The following is a 21,557-nucleotide window of genomic DNA, read 5'->3' as shown; positions in this document are numbered from 1 at the left end:
ACAATAAAAATAAATAAATAAAGGCATTAACGTAAAGGAATGAACAAGCTATAATAAACCAATGGAATTGAAAATTAATTATGTACGAGTCGATGGTTAATTGTAATAATTTGTTTAGCAAGTTTAAGAAAAGCATTATAAATGTTTTTACTACTCCAAATATCCGAGAGTTTACGTGGCCGGCTAATTCCATTCTCTTCCATCAGTATTTTCAATTCTAACCTTTCTCTTTCAAACATAATACAGTGGTAAAAAAACGAAACACATTGACGGAGGATCGACCAGTCCGCATTTCTCGACAATCGGTTTTAAAAAATGGTTCGACCAAACGCTACGTACAGCCTTAGGATGGAGATTTAGCCCACGCCGGCTTACTCGAATGCCGTCTGCCTGGTCCGTCTTTAACCATCGGGACATTAATTAATTAAAAAAAAAAAGAATTGGCCGGTCGCCTGGGGTGAATGTTCGTCCTAAACGAATTCCAAACGTTATTAAATAGCGCATTAAATGTATAGTAAATAAACAATTATTAACAGTAAAAATTAATTGTAAAAATCGAAAACCGCATTTATTTTCTTCCGTCCGAATTTCCATTTAAATAGATTAATTCCGTTTCCCAACTGAGTATAGCTAATAAGGGGTTTGGCGCTTATCCGTTCGACGTAAGCTCTCTACCGTCGCCTACAGCGGTGTTTCTTAACGGGGGGGACCGCCAAATTATGCAAGATTTCCTTCGGAATATAAAAGAAAATTGACGCCTAACCGAATATCGTATCGAAAAGCGAAATAAGAAACATAAACTTATCGTATTTAGTTTTTTATTTATTTATTTTTTCCTACGTACGACTTTATTAGTACAGAAGAAATAAATGCAAATACGCTACTTACGCCGCGCCATTTACTTCTTTTATTTGAAAGAAATTTTAAGAAACTATTAAAACTATTAATGCTGGGATTTTTGCCAACAAATTCGCGCGGAAAATCCTCCCCCGTCTTCGGCAGCCACGCGACATTTCCCGCCTTTCGCCAGTACGTTTTTTTTCCAATATTTTTCGTTTTTTCTACGAATTTCTAAATGTTTCTTATTTTATTTTTTCTTAAAAATTAACGAGCTTTTACGTTTAATGGCGGAGTTTGAATGTTATTTAAATAACTTTATTATTTTATTATCTACGTTTTATATTTATTATATAAAAATATAAAGCGATAATATAAAAATCAATTTATTATAGATAATTTAACAAATATAAATTATTATTAAAAATGGGGGTGACAAAAAAAATTACGAAATATTTGGTGGGTGGCCAGTATAAAAACTTATTAAACGAACGATACATTTTTATTCGTAACGGTTGCGTATTTTATGACGTCGATAATCGAACCGGTGTGGGCCAATACGGCTAATTTTCTAGCTCACTGGCGGATTTGTTAAAGTTTTCGTTTTCCTTTCGCTTTGTATTTTTAACGGGAAAGATAAATCTTGTGGTAATTTTTCTTTTAATTTAATGAATTTATGACAATTTGGAATACGGTCATTTTTAATATTTCAACTAAATTTTCTTATATCGATGTTTCGCTTTTCCATGACGTTACAACATCGGCGGAAAATATTTTCCCCGTCTGAAAAACACGGAAAAACTGTCCGTCGACGTCGTGGCCATTTGACACACTTTTCAAATACCGAAATTAATTTGAAATTGTTCTTAAACCTCCGTAAATGTCGAAGACGTTTCGAAATTTGTCCACGGCGTAACATTAGACGAAAAGTAACTTCTGTAGCTTTTACTCGCTTTATTATAGCGGTCGAGGATCTTCTTTTCGGCGGTTTTCCGCCAATAATTTGTTTCGTAAATAAAAACCCAGTCGGAATGGCATTTACGCCTCTGGCTTTTCCCACGTTGGCGGTTGGAAACCAAGACTTTTTTGCGGGTTTCCGATTTTCTCGGCGCACTTTTTCGGCCCAAATTTTTCTCCCAACGGAAAACGTTGGGCCACGTATCCTTTTACGGAAGAATTACAACCACCGAAAGCCGCGCACTCGGCATTATTCCGGCGATATCCGCGTAATAACACGAAAGGTTATATTCTAAAACCATGGAAATAACGCCTTTAACGCGTTAGGCGGAATAACGATAGAAAAGTACGAGAAAGAATCGTTGGTATAACGAATTTTTATACGCCTGGTAAATCGTATTAGTTTTCCAAATATTTTAAATAATTACCGAATAAACGCCGCCCGTGCCGCCTTTCGACCGGGTCGAAAGTACTAGCGCGTTATCGTACGGGACGTATTAAAGACGTGTTACGAGTAATGCGATTAAATTTGTTTCCAGCCGGATAACAAACTAACTTTTTAGGTATTACGGTAGGCGTAAACGTTTAGTTTATTATAAATAATACTTTTCTATAGCAATATTTTTATAGGTTTAAGGTTGGCGACTATTTCTCTTTCGTCCTTATAATTATTACGTTAGAACGAAAGTACGGTGCGGCGCAATTATTACGGTACTCCGGTCGGAACACTAATTTTTAAATTATTCTAGCAAAATAGAACGATTTACGCTTAGCTAACCGCAGAAAGTTGTATAAACGCTTTTCTAAGGAGCGGAAAAATTAAACGTTGCTACCTTACACTAATTTCTGTACTTCTTTTGTACAATACAAACAATTTATATATATATTTTTTTGTTTAATAACGCGGCTTCAGCGAATATGGGATCTAACGTAAACTGTGGTTTTTTCGCTCGTCGCCTTATATTAAAGCGTGGTTAAAATAATAGCCAACCGTTTCCATCTCGGATAATTAAGAAAGAGGCGATAAACACCGGTAGTCTGGCTATTACAAGTTACCAGCGTTTTTAATTATTATCGAAGGGCAAAAAGCTTAATTTCCAGGGTAGCGACCAGTTAATTTACCGTCGCCCATGCGTTTCGGAACGATGGAAATTTTTATCCCCAAATGCCAGTTCAATTTTTTAAGATGGCGTTTCGCCCGATTACGGTAGGCCGGGACGACGGAATTTAAACGGAGAGAAATATACTTCGGTAAGCGGTGCCGAATGGCGGACGTTCTCCGATAAGGCCACGGACCAATGCCCTAGTAATTGGCGGGAACCACCGGGTTTATCCCGGTAAAAGCGTAAATAGACGATTTTACTTTAACGGCGCATTTAGGCGATAATAGGGAAAAGGGAGTCGACCGGGAGGAATGGCCGGCCCCGGCCGAGAACGGTAAATTTCGTTAAATACGGCGCCGATTATATAATCTTAACGGTACCGTACTTAACTAAAGTAACGATTAGAGGCGGCCGTTTCAAGAAATGGTTTAATTGGTAGACCGTTTTATACCATGGTACAAAGACGGACACTCGGCCGTCTCGTTTCTTAGCGCGTTAATACCACCCACCGCCTTCGTTTATCTTCTATAAACACCCGGATATTTAACCGCCGGTAAGCGGTCGACCGCCGCCCGGTTTACGCCGACTCTTAATCGTCGGGACGGTAAAAGTCTTCCGTCCCCGCTTACGCTAAGATTTAATCGGTTATTTCGTAAAGGAGGAATTCGCCCATTTAATTAATCATCTTTTCGGAGGTATTTCGACCGAAAGAACCGTCGGACCCGCGCCGTAACCGTCAGCGCGCGCCCTTCCCGTTTTCTTTCCCTACCTACTGTACCGTACAGTACGTTAGACGACGGCGTGGACGATAATTTTGCTAGGAATATACCTACTCCGGTATTTTATCCCGTCCCAATGTTCTTAAATGACTCAGACCTCGATCGTTCCGGCTAAATGGACGATAAAAAAGATCTCCTTTCTTCCGCGTTTAGCGCGGACATTTAGTTTTTATCGTCCGCGGAAAACCGTCGTTGGCGTTTTCGCGAAAATAATTGACGGAACCGTTACGTAAGCTTATTCCGTAATCGTTTACGTCGGTCTTTATATCGGAAAAATCTACCGAAACTAATTTATGGCCGCGGTCCAAAAATACCGAGTGAGTGCCTAACGGATTAAAAGTTTCTCTTCAAAAACAGTATTTTACCTCTTAAAACGGTATTGTTTTCGACTACGGCGATATCTGTTTATATTTACGGCCGGCAGATGGCGCGCGTTCGGAAGGTAAAGTAAATTCCGCCGACGAAACGGCAATTTTTGGCTTACCGTTTCCGCAAGGAGGAAAAAGAGGAGGTTTCTCCCCTTCGGAAGGAGGAAGACCGATGGTCGGCAATAAATTCCTCCGGAGTGGCCAACTTCTCAAAAGATAAAAATAAAAACAACCGCTGGACCGGGTATAGAAACTCGGGCGCTTCTGGGATGCGACGGCATCTTACGTCGGGGTAAATACGGTAATTGTAATCCAGCGTTATTAAATGTAAGCCCGGGAACCATCTTAACGGAGGATTTGGCCTTTTTCCCACCCCAGCCCACCGCACTGGTGGCCGGCGCTTACTTATTTACCACCGCCAATTCCCGTTGTCGCGCGTTCCGTTCTTAGACGTTCCCCGCCACGCCGAGAAGATTGCGAGATATTCCGGTGCCCGCCGTCCGCCGCTCCCAAAAATGTCCGCTTACCACGCAATTATTAAAGTAAAGACCTCCGCCGTCTCCGTACGACATAATACTCGGACCGGTGGTGACTTTCGTAAACGACGGCGGCGTCAACTCTTTCGAACCGGTCTCGATTTTCTCTCTTCTCCAAGCGGCGATTACTAAGTGGGTCGACGTCGTCGCCACCGCGCTCGNCGGCAGCGGCGTAAACTCTTTCGAACCTGTCTGGCGACCGTCCCGATTTTCTCTCTTCTCCTTTAAAGCGGCGATTACTAAGTGGGTCGACGTCGTCGCCACCGCGCTCGGCGTTTATTTTTATTTACTTTCCGATCCTTAAACTTGTTTACGTCGTAGAGATTCTTCGCTGCACCTTCCACTCTGGTCGCAAATTTTAAAAACTCGCCTTTTACCTCAATTAATTGTAATTCCTTTCCGTTGAATTTAATAGGAAAGAACAAAAGATTCGGCGTTTAACGGCCACCCCGGTCCACCGATTCCCGCCGATCCGGGGTAAAAACCGGCATTAATTAATTTAATAAATCTGCCACTCTCTACGGTTCGCCGTTTTGTTTTCTCGGACTAGAAAGAGACGAAAGTCCTACGGCCTTTAGTCTCTTTCGGCCCAGCGAAAACCGACGCTTTAATAGCTTGCCCCGAACCACCGGTTATCGTAATGTCGAAAGCCGACCGCGGCGCCCAACGTAGCTAGAAAGTCACCCGGCCGGTCTTCTGGATTATGGAAGCCCGCCAAGCGCCGGACGGATCCGACCAAACTTCGCACTCGCCGAGAAGGGAGAAGTGGGTCGCGGCGGGAGCGGAGTCCGCGCTCCGCCCACCCGCTCCGTATAAGGCCGGGAAGGCGGAAGAGAGGAGGCGAGAGCCGCGTGGGCGACCGGAGTTTCTGGTCGCGCCCGTCTCGGCCGCCATTCTAACGCGGCACGCGCCGAAGAAGTCATGAAGCTGGAAGAGGTGAGAGGCTCCGTCCGTCCCTCTCGGGACTCTTCTCGGAGGAAAGACCACTCCCCGCCCCCTCCGGGAGGCGGGTGGGCCCGGAAAGAGGCGAAAGAGGGTCTCCGGCCTCCGAAAGAAGTCGGTGGGAGAGTTGACGCTTTGGTCTTTTGCAGCAGAAGACTTGGGAGCATTATTTCCGACCCGCCGGATTCCGGCGACCCCGCTCGTGCGACTTCTGCAAGCGGATGCTGCGAGATAGAGGCCATCGATGCGCAGGTGAGTCCGGTGTGGGTCCGCCTCCCCGCCGTCGCCGCCGCCGGGGGTCGGCGCGTCGTCGGCGGGAACCGGTTTGAATCCCACCGGAAGACGGCCGCCCGCACCGTCGACGGCGACGACGGGTGCGCCCCCTCTAACGTTCGTCTTTTCTTCGCAGAGTGCCTGTACTGTTGCCATCCCGACTGCCGACCCAAGGTAAGCGCTTCCGGTCCGTCTCCACCCTCCCACCGCCGCCCGCTCCTCCCGACCTTATATAGCCGCGTCTATTTTCGTCCGGCCGGGTTACGGCCGCCGCCACCGGCGCCGGGGACCGCCACCCGGGACGGATCTCCCCCGGGGAGAGGGCGCTCCCGGGTTTCCGGCGGGCGAGGAGCCCGGAGGGAGGGAAAACCGCCCCTCCGGACGCGGGGCCGAAGCGCGGCGCGTCACTTCCGCCGAGAAGGTCGGGAGGCGCCGAGGTAGCGGTACGGCGCCTCTTATATTTAGATCGGCGCGGTTACGTAATGCCGAGAGACGAAGAGAAGCGTCGAATCTAACGGCAGTTTTCTCCGCAGGTAATCGCGCCCTGTTCGCCCTCCTCCGTTCGTAGTCAGGTGAGTGTCTTCTTTCTTCCTCCCTCCGCTCCGGACCGCCGGAGGCGGAAATTCCCTCTTTCCCCCTTCTCCCCGGAAGTTGGGACCCAGGCGGCCGGACGACTTCCTCCCTCTCGTTTCGGACGGAACTTTCCGCACCGGGGAAGGCGGCCGGAAAGTCCCGTCCGAGTTACTCGGGTCGTCCGGCGTTAGCCGCGGCCTCCGCTCCCTTACGAAACGGCGACGGCCGCACCCGCGCCCCGGGCTCCCTTCCTCGGCCGGGGACTCTTTCGGCCTTCCTCGCGCCCGTCCCGCGCCGCCGCCACAAACCGGTCGGACCGGAAGAGCGGACGACTCCGCGTTTCGGGCGTCGCTCCTTCCGAAAGTCTCCCGAGGGCGCGGCGCCGACGACGCGTACGTGGACGCGTCGGGAGGCGAGGAAAACGAAAGAAGAGTCCGGCCGAGTCCCGCCTTCCCGGGAAATAAGAGGACGTGTCCCCGGGGGCCGTTCGGCCATTCGGGCCCAAACAGGGCGGAACCCGAGACCGGAGGGAAACCGGTATTCGATGGTAAAGGCCGTGGAGGAGAAGACGATACTCTTCCTCCCGGTCCCTCCGCCCGTTTCTTTTTGCGTAAACAAAACGAAATCTATTTTTAAGATCGTCCTTGGAACGCCGGCCTTTGTTTCGGTCTCTCTTCGCCTCGGCACTTTTTGTTAAAGTGCGGGAAGAGAGGCGAATCCCACTCCGTGTTAAACGAAAGAGCGTCTAAATGTCGGCGGACTTTAAACTTAAATATTAACGAGGTTGTAGTTGGAGACTTTTTACTTTTTCGCCATTACTTAACGCGGATGTCGACTGTTACCATCGGTGGTCGGGAGGAACGACGGAGACGATTCCTCTTCGATAATCGGATCCTTCCCTCTTTTGCGGACAAGCGTGTTCTCCGCATCTTCCCTTCGACCGGAAATTCGCCGGTTCCTCTTTTTTTCTCTGAAGATCGACTCTTTTCTCCCGGCAGATCTCGAGCTCCTCCGACCAACTTTCGTCCTTCGGGTAAGTATCGGCCGTCGTTTTCCCGTTTTCTTTTCTCTTCCTCTTCATTTCCGGTCTTCTCGTGGCAGGGATTCGCCCGAAGCTCGACCCTGGGCCATGGAAGTGGCTTACCTGTCCGATAGGATCGTGCGTAAGTAGCAAAAAGAAGCCGCTTTTCCTTTCCTTCGCCCCGCTCAACTCTGTTCTTTCGGCAGTGCTGTGGTTTCCGGAGACGGGATCCAACGTCGTCCACGCCTCCGATCTGAGAGAGCTGGCCCGGTCTCTCGACGCCAAACACGGAAACAATTACATGGTGAGAAACGCGCCTCCTTTCCCTCCGCCTCCGTCCTCTCTTCTCATCCTCCTCTTCTTTCAGGTGTTCAATCTGTCGGAGAGAAAGAACGACCTGACTTTATTCGGAGCGCAGGTGAGTGGCCCTCCGTACTTTCGCCCCTTTCTCCGCCGCCCTCAACGTCTTCTCTTCTCAGGTTCTGGAGTTCGGTTGGCCTCCGGGTCTGGCCCCTCCCCTGCAGCGACTGTGCGGTATCTGCAAGGCCATCGACACCTGGCTGGTGTCCGATCCCAAGTCGGTGGTGGTTCTCCATTCCAAGGTGAGTCCGAGTCCGGGCGCTCCGCCGCCCGGGACGAAGAAAGCCCATAATTTTCTATTCTTTCAGGGAGACAAGGGAAGACTGGGAACCGTAGTTTCGGCTTACCTGCGCTACACCGACATTTGCTCGCCGTGAGTGACGTCTTCCTCTCTCAGCTCTTCCTCTTCCTTTTCTCACCCGCCTCTTTTTCAGGAGCGAGTGGCCGCCCGACGCCACCGTCCGCAAGAATTTCCATGGAGAGAAGTTGCTTCCCCACATGAGCTCCTCCCAGAAGAGGTGAGCGGCGGCCCCTCCCACCCGGAAGGGACGTGGCGGTTACTAACCGGAGTCTTCGTTTCAGATACGTCCATTACTTCTCGGGTCTGCTGTCGGGGTCCATCAAGATCAACAACGGCAGCGTCTTCCTGCGTCGAATCGCGGTGCACGGAGTCCCCAGCTTCGAAGCCGGAGGAGGTGGGTTTTTCGCGTCCGTGGGCGGAAACGAAACGGCCGTTCATCCGTGGTTTGTTCCGCAGGTTACAAGCCCTTCTTCAAGATATACCAGGGCATGCAGCACGTCTTCACCACCGCCACTTTGTAAGTTCCCTTCTTTTTTCCCATTGCCGGTTTCTTCCGCCACTAAACGCCGACGTCTCGCGGCAGCTACGTGTCTCCCTCGGCTCGTAGGATGACGGTGGACCTGGAGCCCAGTCTGCCTCTGTACGGGGACGTCCTGGTCAAGTGTTATCACAGCGCTTCTCCTCCCGCCGGAAGATCGCCCGTCTTCCGAGTCCAGTTCCACACCTGCACCCTGGATTCCGATCGACTGCTCTTCCGCAAGAACGAACTGGACGACGCCGACGGCGGTGGGTCTTCCTTTCCGCCTCACGCGCTGCTTCTAACCACCCCGCTTACTTATCGTCGTTTCCCGCAGATTTCAGGTTTCCCGCCGACGGAAGAGTGGAATTGCACTTCTCCCGACAACCCGACGCCGGTAAGTTCTGGGGATGGAGCGGCCTCTCCTCCGCCCGCTGACTCCCGTTTCGTTTCAGGGTCCAGGGACGCCTCGGGCCTTCAGGTGCCTCGGTCGGACGGCGGTCGCGACCCGCTGTCCTCTTGGGACTCCTACGAGAACTTCGACTCCTTTCCCGACAGTAAGAACCGCTCCTCCTTGGCTCCCGCCCTCCGCCCGCTCTCTCACCCCGCCGACTTTTCCGCAGATCCGCCCATCATCAAGAAGGAGACTCAACTGGACGAGCTGCTGGACGACATGATACGCGAAATCCACTCCATCTCGGACTTGGGTCGCGGCCGACCCTTCTCCGAACTGAGCAAGAACCTGGACTACGGACGACCGCGACCCGTTTCCGCCGGTTTCCTTCCCACGGCGGTGGTCAGCGTCAACGGAAACAGACAAGTCCTGTCTTCTCCCGGGCGTCGGGCGGACGACGAAGAAGACAAACCTTACCACGCTCGTAAAAACTGCGCCCCTTTCAGTTACGGGGTCACTCCCGGAAGTCCCGTCCTGCAGCGGAAGTTTCTTCGCCCCGCCTCCCCCCCGGCCGCCGACCGGCGCTGGGAAACCGAGGTTTCGCCTTCTCGTCCTTCGCGGGAGGACTCGTCCGAGGATCTCAGGTAAGAGAGGATCGGGATCTTCCGGAGACGAAATCCTCCCGCCTGACTCCGTCTGTCGACAGGTCGGAAGATCCCGACTCCAGAAACTGGTTGCAGAAGCAGCAGGAGAAATTGAAGGCCCGAAAAGAGGGAAAGAACTGGGAGGACAAACACCGACGGGAACGGAAGCTGATGGACGAATTCCGTTCCACCCGACACCGGAAATCTCCCGAACGCCAGGACGAGTTTCCGCCGCCGGACTCCGACCGGATCTTCAAGGACCTTCCCGTCAAGGTGAGCCCTTCCGGAAGGCGGGTCGGACCGGGAGGAAAAATCTAATAGTTTTTTCGTCCGCAGGACTACTCCACTCCGCTGCACGTCAACGTTTACGACGGACGGATGTCTTCGCCCCCGTCCCGCACGGCCAAGCCGCCCATCTGCAGGGGATCCAGCGCCCCCTCCTCCCCTCTTCTACCGTCCCGCAGCAGCAGTCGAGAGGCCACCCGCAACAGGTACCAGCAGTGGCAGAGCGGAGGAAGTCCCCCGGTCAGACAGAAGTCGGACACTTGGACCGATCGAGAACGACCCTTCGTCTCGGTCAAGAGAGCCCACCAGGCGGCCAAGGAAAGGGTGGCCGACGGCACCGCCTCTCCGCACCGCATCGTCGGCTCGTCCCTGGTCTACCCGGAAGCGGAAGGTCTTTGGACGGAAGAGCCCAAACCCGAAAGATCCTCCGTCAGCCCCAGTAAGTTTGGCTGGTTTTCCTCGCCCGAAATTTGGCACTTTCTTCCGTCTCCGGCGGATCGGATGCCGAATTCCGACTTTGTATTCGTATTTCAGCGGAGATTCCTCTTTTGCAGCGTCCTCTCAATTGGACGAGTTGGAGAGATCGCTTCAGGCTCTGGCCGCCGAGGGTCCGGTGGGCGGTCCCTCCTCCCCCGTTCCTCGCGCCCACTCCACTCCTCTCAAGGTAAGTTCGACTCCTTCGGCCGGTCTTTTCCCTTTGGGGAAGGGATCGAGTCGTACGGGAATCTCCCTCCGGAGGTGCACTTATCGCCCTTTCTCGTCCGCTTTTTTCCGTAGAACGTTCTGCTGGTGGAGGAAGTGTCCGGTCGGCCGCCGTCTTCCACCGGGGGAGGCACGCCCCCGGCCAGTCCTCCCGGAGGGGACCGTCCGGTCACGCCGTCCTTTCCCGTGCATCCGAGCACACCCTACTTCCATCAAGGTGAGTGGTGTCGGTTTTTTTTTTTCGCAGCGCCGTTTATTCTCGCTCCAACTATCCATACGTTCTTCCTCAGACAACGCCGCTTCCGGTTCCGGACGTCCTCCCAAGAGTCCTTCCCCCGTTAGGTAAGTAGGAAGGGTTCCGAGACGGAAGGTTCCTCCGTTCTCGCCGCTAAATTGTCTCTCGCCGCAGAAAGGAAGCCACTCCTCGCACCTTACATCGAAGTCTTCCGGACGTCACCGGGGGTCGTCTGTCTCCCGTCGGAGATTCGCCCCGCAACCTGCGTTCCAGCGTCTCTTCCCTGACGGGTAAGCTTCTTTTCCCTCCCGAATTTCCTCTTCCTCCGGGAAAATAACCACTTTTGTTGGGAACAGAGCCCACCGAAGTGCTGCATCACCATCCTCTGTTCGTCAAAGACACCTCCAAGTTCTGGTATAAACCCGACATCTCCCGAGAGGAAGGTAAGACCCGGCTTCCCGTTTGCCGGGAGACTTCCGGAACTGACCCTTCTCTTTCTCCGCAGCCATCGCCATTCTCAAGGACAAGCCTCCGGGCACCTTCGTGGTGCGCGACAGCAACTCTTTCCCGGGAGCCTTCGGACTGGCCCTGAAGGTGGCCACTCCGCCGCCCAACGTGCAGAACTCCGGAGGTGGGCGAAAGGCGGTTTCTCCCGGTGATCCGACCGACTGGATCTCATCCTCTTTCTCTTCCGCAGGCGACGTCTCCAGCGAGTTGGTTCGACACTTCCTGATAGAACCCACCTCCAAGGGCGTCAGGCTGAAAGGATGCGCTAACGAACCCGTCTTCGGTGAGCAAATGCACGCTGTTTATGACCATTATTGTTGCTTACAGAGGGAGTAAACAATCGTCTTTCGTTTCTGCAGGTAGTCTTTCGGCCCTGGTCTATCAGCACTCCATGACTCCCCTGGCGCTGCCCTGCAAGCTCATCCTTCCCGAATCCGGTAAGCTCTTTCTCCGTCGACTCCAGGAGGCCGCGAGTCCCGAAATTCCCGCCGTTCGACCGCCAAATCGGCGGAATTTCGGCAATCTCCGAGGGGGTGGGAGGAAACGGTCGAGCCACCGGCGAAGGTTACCGACCGAGACTAGACGCCAATTTCCAACTCTCGCAGACGCTAATTATCGGGTGTCGGCGCGCGTCCTACAGCGCGACTCGGGGAAACGTCCGGAAGTCGAGTTACGTCACGCGTGACACGGGGACGTTTCGACCGGCCGCCGCCCCGTACTGGTTTGGTGGCCAAATCGGTATAAATCCGTATTTTTCCCGACAGATCCGGCCGGAGACGTGGAAGAGTGGCAGCCCGGCGACGGGAGCGATTCCACTTTTTGGACCCAAGGAGCGGGTAAGTGGTCCCCTCTCCTCCCGCCCTCTTTCCTCTTCCTCGGCCCGCCCAATGCCTTTTTTCCTTTCAGCTTGCAACCTGCTGTACTTGGGATCGGTGGACGTGGAGTCGCTGACGGGGTCGACGGCGGTGGACCGAGCCCTGACTCGAATCCTCGACCGAAAGGAGCCGGCCAGAGCCGACGTCGTCCACTTCAAGGTGTCCGGAAAGGGAATCACTCTCACAGATAATACCCGAAAGTAAGTCGAACGTCCCCGTCCCTCCCTTTCCTCCGTCTGACGCCTCTCTTCCTTCCAGGACCTTCTTCCGGCGCCATTATCCCCTGGCGGCAGTCAGCCACTGCGGATTGGATCCCAGAAACCGAAAGTGGAGTCAGGTGGATCCGGAGAACGACGTCGACGTGGCTTCCGGGTGAGTGCGGGGTGGGAAGGGGAGAGCAGGCTTCTCTGGCTAACGCCGCTTCCGCTTTTCTCAGGGCTTGTTTCGGCTTCGTGGCCAAGAAGAAGGCGGGGCTGAACGACAACCAGTGCCACCTGCTGGCCGAGTTGGAGAAGGAGCAACCGGCCTCGGCCATCCTGGACTTCGTGCGCAAAGTGATGAGCGAAAGCCGATCGTCCAAGTCGGAGGCCATGTAGACGCGCCGGTCCGGCATCCGGGACGAACTAACCCCGTATTAACGTATTTAGTTTATACGCCGAAGAACGGACGGGAAACTAACCGTCGGCGCCCGGGTATTAACAGTTTGCGCGGAATCGGCGTCTCTCTCTCGGCTTCTAGTCACTTCCGGTAGCGCCGGCGCCCTTCTTGGTCCGAAACCGGCCACGTTTCTCTCTTTTTAAAAATAGTTTCCGTTTTACGGGGGCGGGAGAGGAGGTGGACGGGACCGGAATCCAGCCAGATGTATCTATCTTTTAGCAATAAACCGTTTAATACTGGTAGGTGTGGCGGTGGCATCTCGGATCCGCCCGCCCACGCGCTCCTTTCGGTCCTTCTTTGGTAGATTTTCCTCTGTTGGAAATCCAATCCGGCACACCTGGTTCTTCCCAGCTACGGAGGTAAAAGTTAAGGAGTTTTTCGGAAAAAGCCGAACGAAATTCGTCTTAAAAACGGGAAAGGCGGAAGGTAAAAAAGAAAAAAATCGCCGTTCGAACGTCCTTAAGGAGGCGGGGAAGTCGGTGCCGGTAAAAGCCGCCGCCCGGTGCCAGACGAAACCGAATTTCAAAGTGCCTGCTAAGAAGACTATATAAGACCTCGTTGGGCCTTACGTTACGTCGTCATTTCCGGTTTATATGGTTTTTCCAAGAGCGCTTTTGTTTACGGGTTAGCAAACGGCCCGTTAGTTTCTTCGGGCCAATGTATCAGTTGTTTGCGTTAAATTAACAAAGCCGGAAGCCGAGAAGATAACAGAAATGGTCGGGGTTAGAGGGAAAGGCCGCATCCTGCGTATTTAGTCCCGCGGCCATTATTTTCTAAGCCGGATACGAAATATTTGAAGGCGACGGATGGTAGAAGTTAGAAAAGAGTAAATAGGACGGCGCTACTTTTGTCTTAACGTTTATTTTAAAAATAAATATTTCGGAAACAAAGACCGACCGTTTGGTCTTTGTCTCCGGATTAAAGTTAAAGGTTTCATGTACAAATAATTCTTAAAAGATGGAAATTGTTTTCGTTGCCGGTTTGCCATTAATTCCTGTTATTTATTTTTCCATTAAAAATATTTAAAGAATAAAGAACGTATTTTATTTTTTACGGTAGAGTAATTAGGCGGCGCGGACGGAGTTAACGGGTTAATTAACCATTAAGCCGACGATTATAAGTAAGTAGACTACGGCCGAGACTATCCTTCACCCCCTCCCGGCCATTAAGTCAAGGCGCTTCTATCGGTGGGGAGGAAGCCTTATAACCGGGGTGATCCGCATTAACCACGCGTAGAAATAAGGTAATATAATTAGAGTTTACTTAAGTTACCAGCGGTGCGATTCGAAAGTTAACGGCCGCCACCTTTCTATTTAAATTACGTTTCCGTACCGTTTCCCTTCTTCGGTACGCCCCGCCATCGAATTTAAATTAAATTAATTAATAAAAACTCGAATAACTTTCCCCGCTTTTAGGAGATTTTATTTTAAAAGTAACGTTTGTATATTATTAATAATCGAAATAAATAAATAAAATTGTACAGTACGTGGCGCCATCCGTTGAAAGATTTTGTTACGAAAACTATATATTTTTAATTATTACAAAATAGCGAAAGACTTAATTTTGAGGGTAGAGACCAGGCTAAACGCTAACCGCCAGTAAAAACCTTGGTTTAGTCCGACGCCCGATATCACCGAAATTTAATAGCATCCGCGCCAAATTCGGTTTCTTTATCTCGGCCCCGCCCCGAGATATTAAGCGAAATACACGCGCCGTTACGTCATTACCGCCGCGGGTAGCGCGTAGCGTTTTGCCCCCGCCCGTGGCGCTTTTCCCGTTACCCATAGAGTGGCGCCGGTTACGTATATAGCTCGGTTGGGGAGGGAATACTCCTATCGAAACAACGCGAGTTCGTCCGGTCGTTTTATCTTACGATCTCCACTTCCGGTCTGGACTTTCGTCCGTCGAATTCGTTTCTCGAGATTAAGGACAGACGGACAGATGGGTGGACATTTATAGGTCCGCGGCAATTTTTTTCAAATTTTTCTATAAACGCAATATTTACCGGAACGCGCTTTAATTCTGGTATTTATCGTATTATAATATCATACTCGACTTCCGCCCGCCTTATAATATGTAAAGGGCGCGCGGCGCGGCTAATATAATCCGTATTAAATTCCCGTTACGTTTCCGGCCGGATGGAATTTGTTTTCGTTACGGTTAAACAGTTACCGGGATCTTTAGGAACCGTCGGTAAATTACCTAGCGCTATTTTTGTACTTTCCCGCCCCTCCGTCCACTCCCTTTAACCCTACAAAGGTGGCGGCCCGCTAATTTAAAATTAATGGCCCGCGCCGGACGAATACTCGGGATAAAAAGTTGTATAGCGTAAAAATGCCGATTTAAAAATTATTTGGAATTCGGGAATTAAATTTTAAAAGGCAACGCCGTTATTATCGTACGGAATACGAAAGGCTTTCGTCCGGGACGACTGTAAGGGCAAAAGTAGAAAAGTATTTAAAATACAGTATATAACTACTAAAATATACGCCGATTACGGCCGACTTTTACGTAAAAATAATTATCCGTATTTCGTTTTCTCGGCGAGAATCTATTTTTAAATTCTCGTTCTAGTTCTTCGACTTTCTCCACTCCGTAATTTCGGCTGGGATATAAACGCTTTTATAAATTCTGACCGGGCGCCGTCGGTCGTAATTCCACCCGGTTTTAATAGCCAGAGTTGGTTTTTTATAAGGTTTCTTCGAAATTTCTCCCGTACTATTTCCTTTTAGCCCGACTAATTTGTAAATCTAAAAATTCTTCGGTAACGTTTAATGGCCAATCGACGCCTGGAATGAAAATTGCCGGTCGAACCCTACCCGTTACGTCGGTGGATTGGTCCCAACCCATGGAAATTCCAAAGTTCTTACTCGTTTCTTTAACGATTCGTCCATTCTTCCGGCTACCGTTGGCGAGGTTAAACTATTAGCGAAAAGCTTCTTCCCATCAGGACGTATAATTTCCACCGCTTTTTCCATACATTTCTTTATAAACGTTCCGTCGGAATAACGACCAAGATTTTTTGCTAATAGATTACAAATTTCGTAATTGGCTATTTGTTTTCGTTAAGGTTACGGCTTTTATCGCTTGTTCCCCTTTCTGTTTTCTTGTCTACGGTAAAGTCTCCCGTATTATTATACGGTAGAATGGCGTTAGAACTAGATGTTCGACTTTAGACTAAGTACCGCTCGTATCGAAATTGTCTACGCGGAAAGAAACAAATTATTGTTAGATTAAAGTGAAAAACGACCGCTACCGCTGTACTTTTCTTAATTTAAAATTTTACCCTATTACGCGGCCTAAATTATACGAGACTAACTAAAAGACTACGTCGTATTTAAGAAAAGCCTGTTGTTTTCCTGTCGCCATCGAAATGTCCCAAGCCGCCCGTTTACTCGGAGACGTTTCTCTCAACTTCGGCTCGATATTTTCCGTCTTCGACTAACGAAATATGTCTATTTTTGTATTAAATCTAAAGCTTATCGTCTTCTTTTATCATCCGCATCTTGTCTTTACCAACGAATCCGCGACGGCCAAACCAAACCAAAACCCAACGATGCTGGGCCGAAATTTTTAATTATGTAATGTAATTTTAATTTAAGATATACGCTCTCCGCCTCCAATTAATAGGGACTTTTCCCCGTAAAGCATACTTTTCCTATTAGCGATAGAGTCGTGCCGGTCGTCTACCTAATTCCTTTCGGGGGAAAATTTTTGAATCGAATTAACGCCACTTCGTAAATAGTTAATCGGGGCCTCCCGCCTCTAGTTTAATTAAGGAAGGACGGACGACGGTGGGAATTTACGGATCCGCAAATTTTTCAATATTGCATCCCGAAAAAACGAGTCGATCGGGAAACGAAACCGAAACTGAATGTAAAGTGAAAATCTACACAAAAAAGAAAAAGATTAAAATGAACTGTATCTTATTTTTGTACTTACTTTTGTCAAATAAAGTGAATAAAACTACGACTACGGCGAAATAAATAAAACAAAAAGTTGCGGCCGAAGTTTTCGTCTCTAAAACGTCAACGTCGGACGTCGAGCGCCGGCGTAGAAGGTTGACGATGGCGTTCGCTACGTCTAGCGTAGCGGGTACAAGTTCGGCTTAAACGTCTTCATTTTTCTGTGTTTGGGGTTAAAATCATGACGTATTTTATTAAAATAATGATTATTTAAGCATTTATGGATAATACTGTAAAGAAACAGACGATTTTAATCCAGAAATTATTTAATTATTCAATTTTTTTTGCGACTGATGTCGAGTGCCTATAGAATTTACATATACAGTATTTCTGTTCACAATAGCTTATCGTAATTCTCTAGGAGTAGGTGGGTTCTTTCGCATTATCTTCTACCATCGACAGCGTAATACGTTCGTAAATTTTCTAAAAATAATTTCCCCAGCAGCTTTCAGCTTTACATAAGCCACTACTTCCCCGGACGAAAGTATGCCGTGAAAAATATCGTACGAGAGGACAGACGACGCTAACTAAAGTCAAAAGTAATTATTTAGTGTTATTAAACATCCTATAAATACTTTAAAATAGTTTAATTTGCTTATTTACCTTCGCTGGTAACATTCGTCGTTGTTAAACGCTTCCGCATTTTTCAGAAATATCCCACGAGTCAGTGCGCGACGCCAACGTGCGGCGCAACGTGTTTGTACTTGGAGTTCGAACGTCAAACGTGTACTTCCGCTTGCCGTACAAGTTTAACGTTTGAACTTCGGCCGCAACCTCTCTATTATATATACGGTGGTGCCTCGTATAACGTACGCTGCGAACAACGGACTTTCTGTTTGGCCGTCACGTGACTCGAGCAACGGACTGGCTGCGAAAAACAGACTTTCCGTTTGGCAGTTACGTGAGGCAAACAACGGTCTTTCTGCGAATAAGTGCTAACGATGTTTCCACTCTTTTGCCGTTGCCAATGACAATCTGCTGTTTTTATAATATACTAGCTGCAAGGACCCGCTTCGCTGGGCAAAAAGTAACGATAGTGAAGATTAAGATTACATTATAGCCAATCTTACCCGTTTTCACAAAATGCAAGAATTAGGTCCCCCGTTTCCAGACTAATTAGAGAATTTTTACGTTTAGTCAAACGAACTATTTTCAACGTTTCTGGAACGTTTACAATCGTTCTATAATCGAACCAATATTCGAATTTTATGTTCGAATTTAATTCGAACAAATTCGAACAAAACATTCGAAATAGAAAGCCACTTTCAACCACTTTCAACCCCATATCTCCCGCACCCTTATAGCTATCGAGATGCAACCACCCCTATGCACGAATGGAGACTTGGGGCTACTACCACATGCAAACACCATTCACGTGCGATGTGTAGTTTTGGCGGAAAAGTGAAATATACGGACACACACGTCCATTTTTATATATAGATATATATTAGTAGTCTATTATTAGAATATATTATTAATATATCTCTAGTAAAGATCGCCCGTTGGAATTCGGCTCGCTCCCTTGTTTATTTCGTACATCGCCTCTGTGCAGGGTATTTACATTTATTCGAGTGTTGCGCAAATCGTGGCTGCTAAAAAACAGAAAGATGATTTCAATCGAAACAAAGCGAGACATCATCAGAAAAAGTGAAAGTTGACAAAAAGTTCATTGTCAAATGGGGAGAGGTTCGGGAGTTTACCAACACTCATTATCCAAACAGAGCCGAGGCCAACAGGATCAATGACCTCTACAATGACACCCTTGCCCGTCATTTCCGACAGGTATTGAAGAAGAGAGAGAAACAGACCACCTTGGACGTGTTTTTCAAGAAGCCAGCTGCCAAAAAACAAAGAATGGAACAACAGGAGATGATCCCGCAAGCTCCGGTAACCTCTCCTGAATCTGACTCCGATTAAAAAACGATAAAAAGAGACCCGCTGCGATGTGTAAAAAGTCTGTATCTGTATGAATGTGTAAAGAAAGTGTTCCTCCACTTCATCCTCGCAACATCTGACCACCCGGCATAATTGGTGACTGCTCCATTTTAATTTTTTTTATGGTACGGTTATTTTATGTCGCGAAACGAATTACATGTTTTAACACGTATTTCTATGGGAAAATGCGTTTCGTATAACGGACTTTTCACTTAACGGACGTACACCCGGAACGGATTAAGTACGTTATACGAGGCACCACTGTACTGTACGGTACATTATTTTCTTTATAACTCGCAATAAACTTCGATAATAATTGGTTTGTACTTATTTATTGCGAAAAAAATATTATTTTTATTTTAATAACTTAATGAGTCGACGAAACTTTCGGTTACGAATTCTTCTTTTCGCGTCGATTCCGGCCATCTTTGGACCACGTACAAACAACTAATTACGACTCGCTCTTCCCTCTTCCCTTCCCTTTGTTCTTCTTCCTTTCTTTCCAATACCTCTTCATTCTCTCGCTCCGCCGTTGTCTTTGCTCCCGAGTGAAGATTTTTCCACGTCTGTTAGTTTCCTTTTTCTGAAAACCCTCGAAGTTCTTTATTTCTAAACCTTTCCCTGTTCTGGATATCTTCAGATATGCCCATTTCTGCCGCGTCTTTTTGAGTGTCATTAGTCCATTGATTCTTATTCTTTTGGTTGTCGAAATACGTAAAAATTAGCTTTGTTAGCCTATTTTCCCCCATTTTCTTTATATGTCCAAAGAAGCTTACTCGCCTTCTCCGAATTGTATCCGAGAGTCTCGGGATTTTTTTGACAGAGCTCTTTATTGCTCCTTAGCCCGTAGTTACCACGTTCATCTGTTTTCGGCTCCAGAAGTTTTCGAAGGATTTTCCTCTCTTTTTTCTCCGTATTTTCTATTTTCCCCATTTTAAGAGTAGCAATACCTTCCGCTGCATAAAGTGCTCGAGGTTTTATCACCGCGTTATAATGTCTAATTTTTGTGTTGGTGGAGATGGGTTACAAATTATTTAAGTAAAAAATATATTTTTTAAAATTAAATTACACTATAAAATTGCTTACCTTTATTTACGCGCGACGACGAAAAACGAAATTTCAGGGGGCCTGGCCAAAAGATTTTTGATCTCCGTATTTGCCAAAAACTTGGGAGCCTTCGACTCCTATACGCATATTTTTACCTTTACCTTTAATATATAATCTTCCCGCGTCAAACCCGGGCTTGGGCTAGCATTTTGTAACGTATACCGTTTTAAGATCCGTCTTCCACACCAATTTACGTAGCGGTTAGAATTTTGTTTCGCTAACGATTGAAGGCGAAATCTTTCTTTCCGACAAAAATGCAATTTATTTAAATTTCCAACTTGTAAAAGCAAAATTTATTTCAAACCTTCTCCCATGTCGAACTAATTCCATTTTTAAATTCGATTTTCCGGTGGAGAATTCGCGTCGAGCCTTCAAAAGACTAATCCGACGGTATAATTATTACGAATTTAAAACAAATTTAGCATATTATTTTTAGTAAGAAATAAAATGAAATGTCCTTTGGTATTCGTATTATAAAAGTACGACCGCTCGGCCTTACCGTTCCGACAAACAATCGATAATTTAATTGGAATGTCTAGTAACTGCTCGTACGATTTTTTTCCCACGAACTTTGAATTCTTCCTTTACGTCGACTCTGCCGTATTTACGTTCCGGCCAATCCGGTCTTAATTAATAAGCACTCGGCCGGGGAGGGGTCCGAAACCTCCTTAGTGTCCACGAAATGCAAATAATTTTAAAAACTTTTTAGTATTCCGCAGTGGCGTGGCCTGGGCGTCGGCCGCCCGGGGCGGAGGAAAATTTCGCCCCCTTATTTAGGTATCTCGATTTAAAAGACTAAAATTCAGTTTGGTCGCAGAATAAGTAACGAAAAATTCCGCGCTAGTGTCGCCACCTTTTTAAAATCGTTGACCCGGACGGCGGGTGAGGTTCGAGTAGAAGTTCTCGACGCGTGCGTATGTCATTTTGCAATGCGAAGAATAATGTGCAGCGCGTGCCGGTTCTAAATCAGTTACAGTTAGCGACTAGGGAGACTCGGATGGGAGTAACGCCAGTGACCTAGCTCTATTGGATATTGAAGGTGTATATATAAAAAAAAGGTCAACAGGTTGCGCACGATATCCCCGGACGGCGAGTCCATTCCCGGACTATCCGGACGGATGGTAACACTATTCCGTGCCCATTTCAATCGATCCGAGTCGTAGGTGGACGAAAATATGAAATAAAATGGTTCAAATTCTTACAACGTATTATTATTTATTGTGAAATTTTGCCGCCCTCACTACGCTACGCTACTGGTGTTCCGCAAAGAAAGACGTCGAAGAAGAACGTCCGAAGTAAATTGACCGGATAAACCGCTTCGCGCCGGCGTAGAAACGAGATAATTTTTTACACCGCCACCGGAAGATACCGGTACTAGCGCATCGTCTGAAAAAGTAATATTATCTAAGAGCTTTCCCGTCGAGCGGGCGAGGTAGTAGCCTACGATTGTGGGAATCCGGGATCGCAATTCGGCCGAACTCGTAATGGGCTGGCTAAAACACCCTTTTAGTGTCCGGAGTCCGAAAAAAGTTAAGAAAAAACAGTCTTCCCGTACAACAACGAACCGATGGATAAAAAGTTTCTTCATAAAATCGTGGCCGACGAAACTTCCGACCAAGAAATTCTTACGGTTATTTATTTATCATTTATAAAACTTATATTTTCTGGCATAGAGTTCCGATGT

General features: G+C 48.1%; 1 protein-coding gene across 4 annotated transcripts; it reads left to right on the top strand.

Annotated features, from left to right (window-relative positions):
- The first annotated feature begins 5,430 nt into the window (after positions 1-5,430).
- On the top strand, positions 5,431-16,767 carry LOC111617697 (tensin-like). Of its 4 annotated transcripts, XM_023358984.1 has the most exons (31): positions 5,432-5,516; positions 5,672-5,774; positions 5,932-5,969; positions 6,329-6,367; positions 7,367-7,401; positions 7,470-7,531; positions 7,596-7,693; positions 7,757-7,807; positions 7,869-7,991; positions 8,058-8,122; positions 8,184-8,267; positions 8,332-8,444; positions 8,507-8,567; positions 8,634-8,836; positions 8,905-8,964; positions 9,023-9,124; positions 9,191-9,605; positions 9,668-9,878; positions 9,942-10,329; positions 10,445-10,554; positions 10,668-10,809; positions 10,883-10,934; positions 11,002-11,117; positions 11,184-11,270; positions 11,333-11,458; positions 11,525-11,617; positions 11,694-11,771; positions 12,099-12,170; positions 12,241-12,409; positions 12,468-12,581; positions 12,646-16,767. In XM_023358984.1, exons 1-31 carry the CDS (start codon positions 5,502-5,504, stop codon positions 12,803-12,805), a joined length of 3,585 nt encoding a protein of 1,194 aa, XP_023214752.1. In that variant the 5' UTR covers positions 5,432-5,501; the 3' UTR covers positions 12,806-16,767. The 4 variants fall into 4 exon arrangements, with proteins under 4 accessions (XP_023214749.1, XP_023214751.1, XP_023214752.1 ...); XM_023358981.1 differs by having other exon boundaries at positions 5,431-5,516; positions 11,333-11,617; XM_023358982.1 differs by having other exon boundaries at positions 5,461-5,516; positions 5,675-5,774; positions 11,333-11,617.
- Positions 16,768-21,557: the final 4,790 nt, after the last annotated feature.

This window comes from Centruroides sculpturatus, unplaced genomic scaffold, assembly GCF_000671375.1.
Source record: "Centruroides sculpturatus isolate CEXI.00-Female unplaced genomic scaffold, Cexi_2.0 scaffold1296, whole genome shotgun sequence".
NCBI lineage: Eukaryota > Metazoa > Arthropoda > Arachnida > Scorpiones > Buthidae > Centruroides > Centruroides sculpturatus.
Note: the sequence above shows the minus strand (reverse complement) of the source record. Positions and strands in the feature narration are given on the sequence as shown.